Source organism: Dendrobates tinctorius, unplaced genomic scaffold, assembly GCF_039654945.1.
Source record: "Dendrobates tinctorius isolate UK_male_01 unplaced genomic scaffold, ASM3965494v1 ptg000196l, whole genome shotgun sequence".
Classification (NCBI taxonomy): Eukaryota; Metazoa; Chordata; class Amphibia; order Anura; family Dendrobatidae; genus Dendrobates; species Dendrobates tinctorius.
This window is the reverse complement of record NW_027361863.1, coordinates 29561756-29573849: the sequence shown is the minus strand read 5'-3', so window position 1 is coordinate 29573849 and position 12094 is coordinate 29561756. Positions and strand designations below refer to the sequence as shown.

Sequence of the window (12094 nt, the reverse complement as noted above, 5' to 3'; positions counted from 1 at the left end):
AGCTTGCAACGGTACAGGTGTAGGAAGTTGAGTTGTGAAACACCTCATAATGAGCCATTATGAGCTTACCTCTAAGGGCTGAAGGTGTAAAAATGTTTTGAAGCATTAGGTGATATTGATTGTTCTGTCAAATGTGAACTTAATTAAATATCATAATAAAGACTTCAAATTGAAACAGGTCATAATTTATTATCCAGTATTTTAAATATTGTGTGCAAAATGACAAAAATAATCTTTCATAGTAGAAATTTCAAAAACACAAATGAGGATGCTGCGGGCAGCGGGGCAGTGCACAGCATGTGTCCTGTGAACACAAATGCCTATTTCTAGATTACATGGCTAGACTTTTCTAGAAACCTGACCACTTTGTTTATGATTTAAGCAGAGGCCAAGTATATCTTCTATGTCTCCCAGTACAGTACCACATGCTGCATTTGGAAGTGAATATTGCTGCACGAGTCATTACATCCTTTCTATCAGTGTTGTGGTAAATAACATTTTTCTGGAAATCCATGAGACTCCTTCCTTCTTGTCTACTAGAGGGAGATCTTGTGCAGCACAACTTAAAGTAACACAAACTGATGTTTTATATTGCAAAAACTAGAACTGGTCCATTGAAGATTAGTCCATTTTGGGGAAACAGCCACACTTTTATGCCCTTCATATAAAATCCAGTTCTCCTGTAAAGAAACCCCTTTTGTAGTGTTTTGTTTCTCTGAACATGGGCTAAGACCTTTTGTAATTTGCATCCCTAGGTTGTGCAGTCCTCTGTAAGATATTATGTTAGCAGCCGGGCCGGCTCCAAGTTTTCGTGGGCCCCAGGCGAAAGCTTCCCAGTGGGCCCCTTTAATACATACCACAATTCATGATGCACAGATACAGCAGAAAAATATAGATATAGTACAAAGCCAAAGATTTCACTTACTTCTTGCATTACATGAGTGATATCAATAGCTCACAAACTGGACAGTATAGTCCTCCATACAGTATTATGGGCACCACAAAGTGCTCCATACAGAATAATGAGACCCATATATTGTTCCATACAGAATAATGGACCCCATATAATGCTCCATACAGAATAATGAGCCCCATATAATACTTCACACAGTATAATGAGCCCCATATAATGCACCATACAGAATGGTCCCCATATATTTCTCCATATATTGCTCCATACAGTATATGATGGGCATCATATAATGCTCCAGTATATCATGGGCCCCATATATTGCTCTATACAGTATAATGAGCCCCATATAATGTGCCATACAGAATGGTCCCCATATACTGCTTCAGATGTAATTGGCCCTATAAGATGCTCCATGTGTAATTGGCCCCATAAGATGCTTCATATGTAGTTGTCCCATATACTGCTCTATATATAATTGCACCCTTATACTGCTCCATATATAATTGGCCCCATAAGATGCTCCATATATAATTGGTCTCATATACTGTTCCAAATATAATTGGCCCCATATACTTCTCCATATATAAAGAGCCACATATACTGCTCCATATATAATTGGCCACATATACTGCTCCCTATATAATTGGCCCCATATATTGCTCCATATATAATTGGCCCCATATACTGCTCCATATTTAATGGGCCCCATATATTGCTCCATATAAAATGGGCCCCATATACTGCTCCATATATAATGGGTCCCATATACTTCTTCATATATAAAGGGCCACATATACTGTTCCATATATAATTGGCACTATATACTTCTCCATAAATAAAGGGCCACATATACTGTTTCATATATAATTTGCCCCATATACTGTTCCATATACAATTGGCCCCATATACTGCTCCATATATACACTCACTGGCCACTTTATTAGGTACACCATGCTAGTAATGGGTTGGACCCCCTTTTGCCTTCAGAACTGCCTCAATTCTTCGTGGCAGAGATTCAACAAGGTGCTGGAAGCATTCCTCAGAGATTTTGGACCATATTGACATGATGGCATCACACAGTTGGCGCAGATTTGTCGGCTGCACATCCCTGATGCGAATCTCCCGTTCCACCACATCCCAAAGATGCTCTATTGGATTGAGATCTGGTGACTGAGGAGGCCATTTGAGTACAGTGAACTCATTGTCATGTTCAAGAAACCAATCTGAGATGATTCGAGCTTTATGACATGGCGCATTATCCTGCTGAAAGTAGCCATCAGATGTTGGGTACATTGTGGTCATAAAGGGATGGACATGGTCAGCAACAATACTCAGGTAGGCTGTGGCGTTGCAACGATGCTCAATTGGTACCAAGGGGCCCAAAGAGTGCCAAGAAAAAATTCCCCACACCATGACACCACCACCACCAGCCTGAACCGTTGATACAAGGCAGGATGGATCCATGCTTTCATGTTGTTTACGCCAAATTCTGACCCTACCATCCAAATGTCGCAGCAGAAATCGAGACTCATCAGACCAGGCAACGTTTTTCCAATCTTCTACTGTCCAATTTCGATGAGCTTGTGCAAATTGTAGCCTCAGTTTCCTGTTCTTAGCTGAGAGGAGTGGTACCCAGTGTGGTCTTCTGCTGCTGTAGACCATCTGCCTCAAAGTTCGACGCACTGTGCGTTCAGAGATGCTCTTCTGCCTACCTTGGTTGTAACGGGTGGCAATTTGAGTCACTGTTGCCTTTCTATCAGCTCGAACCAGTATGCCCATTCTCCTCTGACCTCTGGCATCAACAAGGCATTTCCGGCCACAGAACTACCGCTCACTGGATTTTTTTTCTTTTTCGGACCATTCTCTGTAAACCCTAGAGATGGTTGTGCGTGAAAATCCCAGTAGATCAGCAGTTTCTGAAATACTCAGACCAGCCCTTCTGGCATCAACAATCATGCCACGTTCAAAGGCACTCAAATCACCTTTCTTCCCCATACTGATGCTCGGTTTGAACTGCAGGAGATTGTCTTGACCATGTCTACATGCCTAAATGCACTGAGTTGCCACCATGTGATTGGCTGATTAGAAATTAAGTCTTAACACACAGTTGGACAGGTGTACCTAATAAAGTGGCCAGTGAGTGTAATGGGCTCCATATATATTTGGCCCCATATACTGCTCCAAACAGTAAAAAAAGTAAATACTCACCTCTCGTCGCTGGCCGCTTCTCTGCTCCAGACTCCTCGGTGTCTTCCTACTCTCTGCCCTGTGACTGTACAGGCAGAGGGAGCACAGTACTGACGTCATCGCACCCTCTGACCTGATTGGCATCTGACCTCCATAGCATGCCGGTGTCCCCGATAGTGAGTGGGTTCCCCCTGCCTGCTCAAGGCCACAGCACGTGCCCGGGTGCTGACACCGCCTTTGTCAGCAGCACAAATCTTGTACCTGTTCTTAAAGTATGTTACTCTGCATCAATACTGGTTAATGTATAAGCCTGCGTAATAGTGGTCTGTAGATTCTTATTTAGCTCAGAGAGGTTTGTCTAGACTGGATAAAAATGTGTGAATGAACTTTCAGGTGTAAGATATTTTGGATCTATGTGGGTTTTCAAGTTCAAGTTGAAAACAAGAATTTTCATATTCAATTACAGCTAGCAAAGGTATTGAAATGTGTGATTAGTTGAAGCAGAAACTAGTTTAGAAAACTTTCACCAAAAGTTTAATCTCATGTTTAGGCAAGTACATGTCATTGAAGTCCTCTATTGTTTCTTCCTTGACGTTAAGAAAACTAAATTTGAATAACTTCCAAAATATTAAGCTTGTCCAGTGGGAGTGTGAGTGCGATGTAGGGATATTCCAGTCACCTTATGGCTCTCCTCAGTGCTGACAGGTATCCTGACATCTGTGCAAACATTCAGGACTTCCGTCTGAACTTCAAATGGTCTTAGCACCAGGCTTAGAGGAAAGTAAAAGGCTTGCCACTGTCTTGGCTGGAATAGTAAAGTCTATGTTTCTTATTAAAGTCATGTTCTGCTACTGTACACCCCTCACGTCCTGAAATAGAGTACATGATCTATGGCAGTACACGAGCATTCTAAGTTACAATCATCTATCATCCTTGAGCTTCTGGTTAATTACTTTATCTCATGATATAATTGTTTCTTCTTTGAATCTGTGCTCACAAATACATTAACTATGGTAACTCTTTTTTATCAGGGTTGTCCTGAGTAATTAACAGCCAGTAAATGCACAGTATATTGTCTCTAAATCTGATCCCAAAATCATGTAGATGTAATACAGTACATGCATAGAAATAACTGCATACACCCTGCCCGTATATAGATGTATGTATATAGGCATGCCATGGTAAATGAACATATGCCCAACCTGCAGCTGCAATCTCAAATACCTTTCAACAATATATCTTACACTAAAGTCAAATCTCTTCAAAAGACCACCTCTGTGAGAAGACCGCCCACTTAACCAGATCAGATTTTCAGTTCCTCCATATATTATGCATACTAACCATGTAGATTGAGAAGACCATTCCCTAAAAGATAACTTATTATTGCAATTTTGAGTACTCTTCTTAAAGAGGTGTCATGGTACTTACAAAACTTGAAATGTATGTATTTGTATGGAGGTTCAAAGTTATTACCGATCCAGGGGATAGGAGATAACTTACTGGTGGCTGGGGCTCTGACCACTGGGACCGCAACAGATCTCAAGGACAGGGTCCTGCAATGCGCTGTCTGATTAGAGTGGAAGTCGAGTAACTGCACCACCGCTCCATTCCTTATATATCTCCGGCAATCCTATCGAGAATGAATAGATTGGAGATGTGGCTGCTCAACCTCAGCACCATTCACAAAGGGCACTGTAGAGCTCTGTTGTCAGAATTAATAGGGGTCCCAGTTGTCGGACGTACGGCAATCAGTAAGTTATCCTCCATCATATGGGTAGGGGATAGTATAGAAATTTGATACAAATCCTTAAAGTGTTTAGTCTTAAGGTTGAAATGCTACTGGACTGCAACTGTCATAAATTACTAATAAGACAAACATTCTTCTTCAACCTCCTCAATATGTTTTCCAAAGTCATATTCCAAATATCTAAACATGTGCACTGAGTAGATAATCTTTAGAATTACGAGCAGCAGTATTCAGTTAATGACAAGCACAGAACCTTGCAGACTTATGAACATTCCCGACTCAGACAGTTACTTTGGAGGGACATCTGTTAGCCTGGACAAGCCACCCCTCATATCATGGCTACTGCATATAAGTAAACTATTGTAAATAATCTCAAATTTGTGAAAAAATTGTCTCAATGAGGGACAGAGAACATTCACCAGCCAGACAGATAATATATCAAACTAATAATTACTGTACCTTCACACCAATGGGTGGTCCAGAGAAGGGCGCTCCAGACTGGAGAAATGAGCCAGCTGGTGCAGGGGGAGGGTAGAGCTTATCAATATCTGATGCAAAGCCTGGAAAAATAAAAAATATAATTATTAATGATGTATAAAAGTGCTACATTTGAGAACACAGTCACAGATGTACTTTGTAAATTTTTCCTCTGTTATGGCATCAATGTGGAAGTAAAGCTATATCTATACACTGTATGATCCAAATATCGCTTTGTAAAATAAAATAGTGAATGCCACATACAAGTCCATACAAGTACTAATATCTGACCAAGTGATGATGCAATCTGAATAAACAAGGTCTATAATTCTGGCTGTATATCCCCAACATATATATTTTTAGAGCATATGTATTTTCGACACAGGGTCCCAAATCCCCTGCTATTTTCACACAGCCACAGAAGTGATGATTAGCAGAAGCTTACTTTCAAGCGAACCTGTCATCAGGATTTTGCTAAGTAAACTAAAGGTATTGTCAGGTCAGCGCTGTTACACTGATTAAAATGATACCTGGGTTGAAGAAATCCATCTTGTGGTTGTTCTTTAATCTTTGTTTGCAGTTTTGAGTTAATGATATGCTCTTGCTCCAGGGCGGGCCTGTGGGCCGGTCTTTGTTTGGTGCTCTGCCCTCATTGTCATCATACTGGCTTAAATGAAGTGACATGCCTCCTATTTTAAATACTGTGCTTGCACAGTTAATAGTTTAGTATTTAAAAAACAATTTTTTACTGCAGCAAAATGGCGCTGGCAGTTTCGCAGCATCTATCGCTTCTGAGAGATGCTACTGCACTTACGCTGCCACTGCATTGAAGCATTTATCTGCAAGCAATGCTTCTCAATCTGCGCAATCACCGCAGAATTTTTTACAAAATAGAACTCATGAAATAGGCCTGGACAGAAATGATGGTACCCCTGAAAATAATGTGACAAAAGGGACATGTTAAATTGCGATATGTCCACTAATTAGCATCACAGGTGTCTACAATCTTGGAATCAGTGAGTGGCCTGTATAGAGGGCTACAGATACTCACTGTGCTGTTTGTTGAGTGTGATACACACCATGTCACCATGGACCAGAGAAAGCAAAGGAATGAGTTGTCTCAGGAGATTAGAAAGAAAATTATAGACAAACATGTTAAAGGTAAAAGTTATAAGACCATCTCCAAGCAGCTTGATGTTCCTGTGAATACAGTTGCACATATTATTCCGAAATAATGTGGCCGCAGGAGGAAAATTGATTTCAAATCAAAGAGACGGATAATATGAATGGTAAGTAAAGAGCCTAGAAAAACGTCTAAAAAGATTAAAGGTGAACTTCAAGCTCAAGGAACATCAGTGTCAGATCACACCATCCGGCATTGCATGAGCCAAAGTGGACTTTATGGGAGACAACCAAGGAGGACACCATTGTTGAAAAAAAATCACAAAAAAGTCAGTGGAATTTTCCAAACGACATGTTGACGAGCCACAAAGCTTCTGGGAGAATGTTCTATGAACAGATGAGACAAAAATGGAACTTTTTGGCAAGGCACATCAGCTCTATGTTCACAGACAGAAAAATGAAGCATATTAAGAAAAGAACACTGTCCCTACTGTGAAACATGGAGGATTCTCTGTTATGTTTTGGGGCTGCTTTGCTGCATCTGGCACAGGGTATCTATAATCTGTGCAGGGTACAATGAAATTTCAAGACTAGTAAGGGATTCTAGAGAGAAATGTGCTGCCCAGTGTCAGAAAGCTTGGTCTTAGTCGCAGGTCATGGGTCTTGCAACAAGATAATGACCCAAAACACACAGCTAAAAACACCCAAGAATGGATAAGAGGAAAACACTGGCCTATTCTGAAGTGGCCTTCTATGAGCTGACTAAAATTCTATTGAGCATCTTTAGAAACAGCTGAAACATGCCGTCTGGAAAAGACAACCTTCAAACAAGAGACAACTGGAGCAGTTTGCTCTTGAGGGAGTGGTCCAAAATAACTGTCGAGAGGTGCAGAAGTCTCATTGACAGTTACAGGTATCATTTGATTGCAGTGATTGCCTCAAAAGGTTGTGCAACAATATATTAATTAGAGGGTATCATCATTTCTGTCCAGGTCTATTTTGTGAGTTTTATTGTTTTAAAAAGCATGGTTGAAAAGCAGTGTCTGACTTTCATTTGTTCATTTTCATAGATTTTTTATTTATTATTAATTTTGTCAGATTCAAGTTATTTCTGTCTATTCTAGCTGCAAGCGTCTAGTTTGTAATGCTATAGCTTCATAGGTGTATAGAAGCTGTGGAGGACAGGACCCGTTCCTCCCACATCACCAATGTGACGTAACTACACAGACACAGCTCTCCGGCGCCCCCTTTGTCTCTCAGGTCAGTAAGGGAACTGCACCTAGAGCAAATGGCCGCCGGGGAAGATGTCCTGTTACCCGCTGGGTATTCTAAGATTCGTAATCAGAGTAAAAGCATCAGCCCAAGATTAATTTTATGGTTTAATTGCCTTAAGGGCGCACTAGATAATTACAGAAATATACAGTAAGCTATACTATGGAATTACAGTGGATTTGCAGTCAGAGTAAAATATAACAAATATAACAAGAAGGTTACAAGACTTAGAGATATTAAGCTGGAGGTCAGTTTACCAGGTTGGAGGTTGCATGTGGGTGCTGGGAGCTCTGCAGTCCACAGGTACAAGAATCTTAGTTGCCGGACAGACCCCAAAGCGCGGGCTGCTGCTACCCGACAGATCTGTCCCCAGTTCCTTCTTAGATCATCATTGTCTGGTTCTTCTGTGAGAGAGTGTGTGTCTCTGCCATGTGCTGCTGTTCTTAAGCATGCTGGGTCCCTCCCCCTGTGTCAGAGGGTGGGCTAATAATCTCCACCCTTTAGCTCCCTGCAGAACTTATTCCCAATATCTAAGAAAGGGGGTAACTTTCTACAGCATGATCGGATCAGGACACGAGAGGTACCAGTGAATGCGGATTGTTTTGCCTGTCGTGTGGAAAGCAAACATGGCCCCATTGAGTCGCTGTGGAGGACCAATCTCTATATCTCAGGTCCCAGAGCCCTCACCGACTCAGGAGTCGCACTGCCAGATGTGCGATTTCCTCAGGGTCACGAGGATATTTTTTAGGAGTCTATAACTCGAAAGGTGTGCTCATAATCCATGATCCTAGGATCATGAAGAGGCTGGGAGAGACAATGGATGTGTATTTCTGTGTCCAGCTGGCAGGTATATTCTAATTGAAGCCCCCAGGACCCTTCCTGCCCCATGCTGGCATGGCTCCTTGTTATGAATGAGTCACCGAAGGAGGAAAAAACAAAAATACAAGCTAAGTCCAGAAAACCGGAGAGGTTGGTAGCTATCGGATTGCAGACCCCTGATCCTATCCACAACAACTAACAGTAGCCGTGGGGGGTTCCTACGATGCCCTAGACCCCTCGATCACAGCCGGAGAACTAAATAGGCCTAAAGAAAGAAAGGGGAAATCTAAACTGCCCCAGAGCAGACCCGAAAGCAATAGGCAGCCCCCAACATATAATGACGGTGAAGCAAGATTAAAACACTAACACAGATAGAAAGATAGGTTGAGCAAACAATGGGGCCCAAGCTAACTAAAAAGGACAGGATAGAAAAGCTGCTGTCTGCAATCCGCAAAAAACCCAACCGTCTGATAGGAAAAACAGGCCGCTAGGACTTCAAAATGACTATATCAGCACTCAGGTAAATTCTGAAGACAGAGCAAAGAAACAAACTGATCAGAGACAAAAATGGAACTCAGCACACCCCTGACCGGGGATGGCTGAACTCCAAAAAACAAGGTAAACAAAACAAAACTAATAAGTTCAATAGCAGAGCAAATCTTATCTTTGGGAAGCAGGAATCAGACTGGTCTCCAAGAATCCAGCAGAGAAATCACCAGCGAATCAGAAGGGCGTCGACTGCCTTATATCGAGTCGGCAGTTCCTGTTACCCAGTCATCATCTACCAGATCAGGTGTTTGGTAATCAGCCTCACTACCTTCCTTCACCAGAAGAGGGAGTTCATCAGACATCGACAGTGAAGGGGAAAATGAACTCACAACAGTACCTCCCCCTTGAGGAGGGGTCACCGAACCCTCATCCACGCCACCAGGGCGATCAGGATGGGCCCGATGAAAGGCACGAACCAATCTTTCGGCATGAATATCAGATGCAAGGACCCAAGAATTATCCTCCTGGCCATAACCCTTCCATTTAACCAAATACTGGAGTCTCCGTCTAGCCAGGCGAGAATCCAGTATCTTCTCAACCTCATATTCCACATTACCTTCAACCAATACCGGGTCAGGAGGTGCCACCACAGGAACTACTGGCTCAACAAACCTCTTTAACAGAGACTTATGAAACACATTATGGATCTTAAATGTAACAGGAAGAGCCAATCGAAAAGAGACTGGATTAAGAATCTCCAAAATCTTGTAAGGTCCAATAAATCTAGGTTTAAACTTTGGAGAAGCCACCTTCATAGCGATATTCTTTGATGACAACCAAACCATATCACCCACCTTAAACTGGGGACCAATGGTCCTATGCCGGTTGGAAAACCGCTGGGCCTTTTCCTGGGAGAGAGACAACTTATCCACCACTTGGTCCCAGATCTGGTGCATTCTCTCCACCACAGTGTCAACACCTGGGCAGGCAGAAGGCTCCACCTGCCCTGAAGAGAATCGAGGATGAAACCCAAAGTTACAAAAAAAAGGTGACATCAAAGTGGCAGAACTAGGTCTATTATTTAAAGCAAATTCGGCCAAGGGCAAAAATGAAACCCAATCATCCTGATCATCAGAAATAAAACATCTCAAATACGACCCCAAAGTCTGGTTTCTTCTCTCCGTCTGCCCATTGGTCTGAGGGTGAAACGCAGAGAAGGACAACTGAATTCCCAGCTTGGAACAGAAAGTCCTCCAAAATCTAGACACAAACTGAACTCCTCTGTCAGATACAATGTTCTCAGGAATCCCGTGCAAGCGAACCACCTGTTGCAAAAACAAGGGCACCGACTCTGAGGAAGATGGCAACTTAGGGAGTGGTACCAGATGGACCATCTTAGAGAATCTATCACAAATCACCCAAATAACAGTCATTCTCTGAGAGACAGGCATATCAGAGATAAAATCCATTGAAATATGGGTCCATGGCCTCCTGGGCACCGACAAAGGCATCAACAACCCACTAGAGCGAGAACAAGGTTTAGACCGAGAGCAAGTCCCACAGGACTGCACAAAATTCCTGACATCACGAGACAAGGCGGGCCACCAAAAAGACCGACTCACCAAATCTCTAGTACCAAAAATACCTGGATGACCAGCCAATGCAGAGCAATGAACTTCAGACATCACTCTCTTCCTCCACTGGTCAGGAACATACAATTTTCCAATGGAACAACGCTCAGGTTTGTCCTCCTGAAACTCTTCCAGAGCACGTCTCAAATCGGGCGAGATGGCAGAAAGAACTACCCCCTCACCTAAGCTGGTAACAGGCTTGGTCACAACAGGAGAATCAGCAAAGAAAGTCCTAGAGAGAGCGTCTGCCTTGACATTCTTAGTGCCTGGAAGAAAAGAGACCACAAAATCAAAACGTGTGAAAAACAAGGCCCACCTAGCCTGTCTAGGATTCAAGCGTTTGGCCGACTCCAGGTAAATCAAATTCTTGTGGTCAGTAAGGACCACGACTTGATGTTTAGCTCCCTCCAACCAATGTCTCCACTCCTCAAATGCCCATTTCATGGCTAACAGTTCCCGATTCCCCACATCATAGTTACGTTCGGATAGGGAGAACTTTCAGGAAAAGAAAGCACAGGGATTCATTTTAGATGTTACAGGATCCTTTTGGGACAAAACAGCTCCTGCACCAGTCTCAGAAGCGTCCACCTCTACCTGAAACGGGAGTGAGACATCAGGTTGCCGCAAAACCGAAGCAGAAGTGAACCTCCACTTCAGCTCCTGAAAGGAAGAAACAGCCTCCGGAGGCCAATTCAGCACATCAGCACCCTTCTTAGTCAAATCAGTCCAGAAAAATTAGCTATAAATTTACGATAAAAATTAGCAAAACCCAAAAACTTCTGGAGGGCCTTCAAAGAAGTGGGCTGAACCCAATCATAAATGGCCTGTACCTTGACCGGGTCCATTTCAATAGTTGACGGAGATAAATAAATCCCAAAAATGAAATCCTCTGTGCACCAAAAAGGCATTTCGATCCCTTGACATACAGGGAATTCTCCCTCAAAATCCGGAACACAGTCCGAACATGTTCCACATGAGAGTCCCAATTCTTGGAGAAGATCAAAATATCATCCAGATAGATGATCAAAAATTTATCCACCAAGTCTCGGAAAATATCATTCATGAAGCACTGGAAGACAGAAGGGGCATTAGTGAGCCCAAAAGGCATCACCAGGTACTCAAAATGTCCCTCCGGAGTATTAAACGCCGTCTTCCATTCATCCCCATACTTAATGCGAATAAGATTATACGCCCCCCTGAGGTCAAGCTTTGTAAACCAGCAAGCACCTTTAACTCTGGAAAATAGATCAGAAATCAGGGGTAACGGATACTGATATTTAACAGTAATTTTGTTGACGGCACGATAGTCAATACAAGGCCTTAATGACCCATCTTTCTTAGCCACGAAACAAAACCCAGCACCTAAGGGTGAAGAGGATGGTCTAATATGACCCTTCTCCAACGACTCCTTAATATAGGATCGCATAGCCTCGTGCT

General features: G+C 42.6%; 1 protein-coding gene across 1 annotated transcript in view; it reads right to left on the bottom strand.

Annotated features, from left to right (window-relative positions):
• Positions 1–12094, bottom strand: part of RBM20 (RNA binding motif protein 20) — a 406997-nt gene that overhangs the window by 94454 nt on the left and 300449 nt on the right. Inside the window, exon 5 of the mRNA XM_073553101.1 lies at positions 5307–5407. Within this exon, the coding sequence (XP_073409202.1) occupies positions 5307–5407 (101 nt within the window). The remainder of the gene's footprint in view (positions 1–5306; positions 5408–12094) is intronic.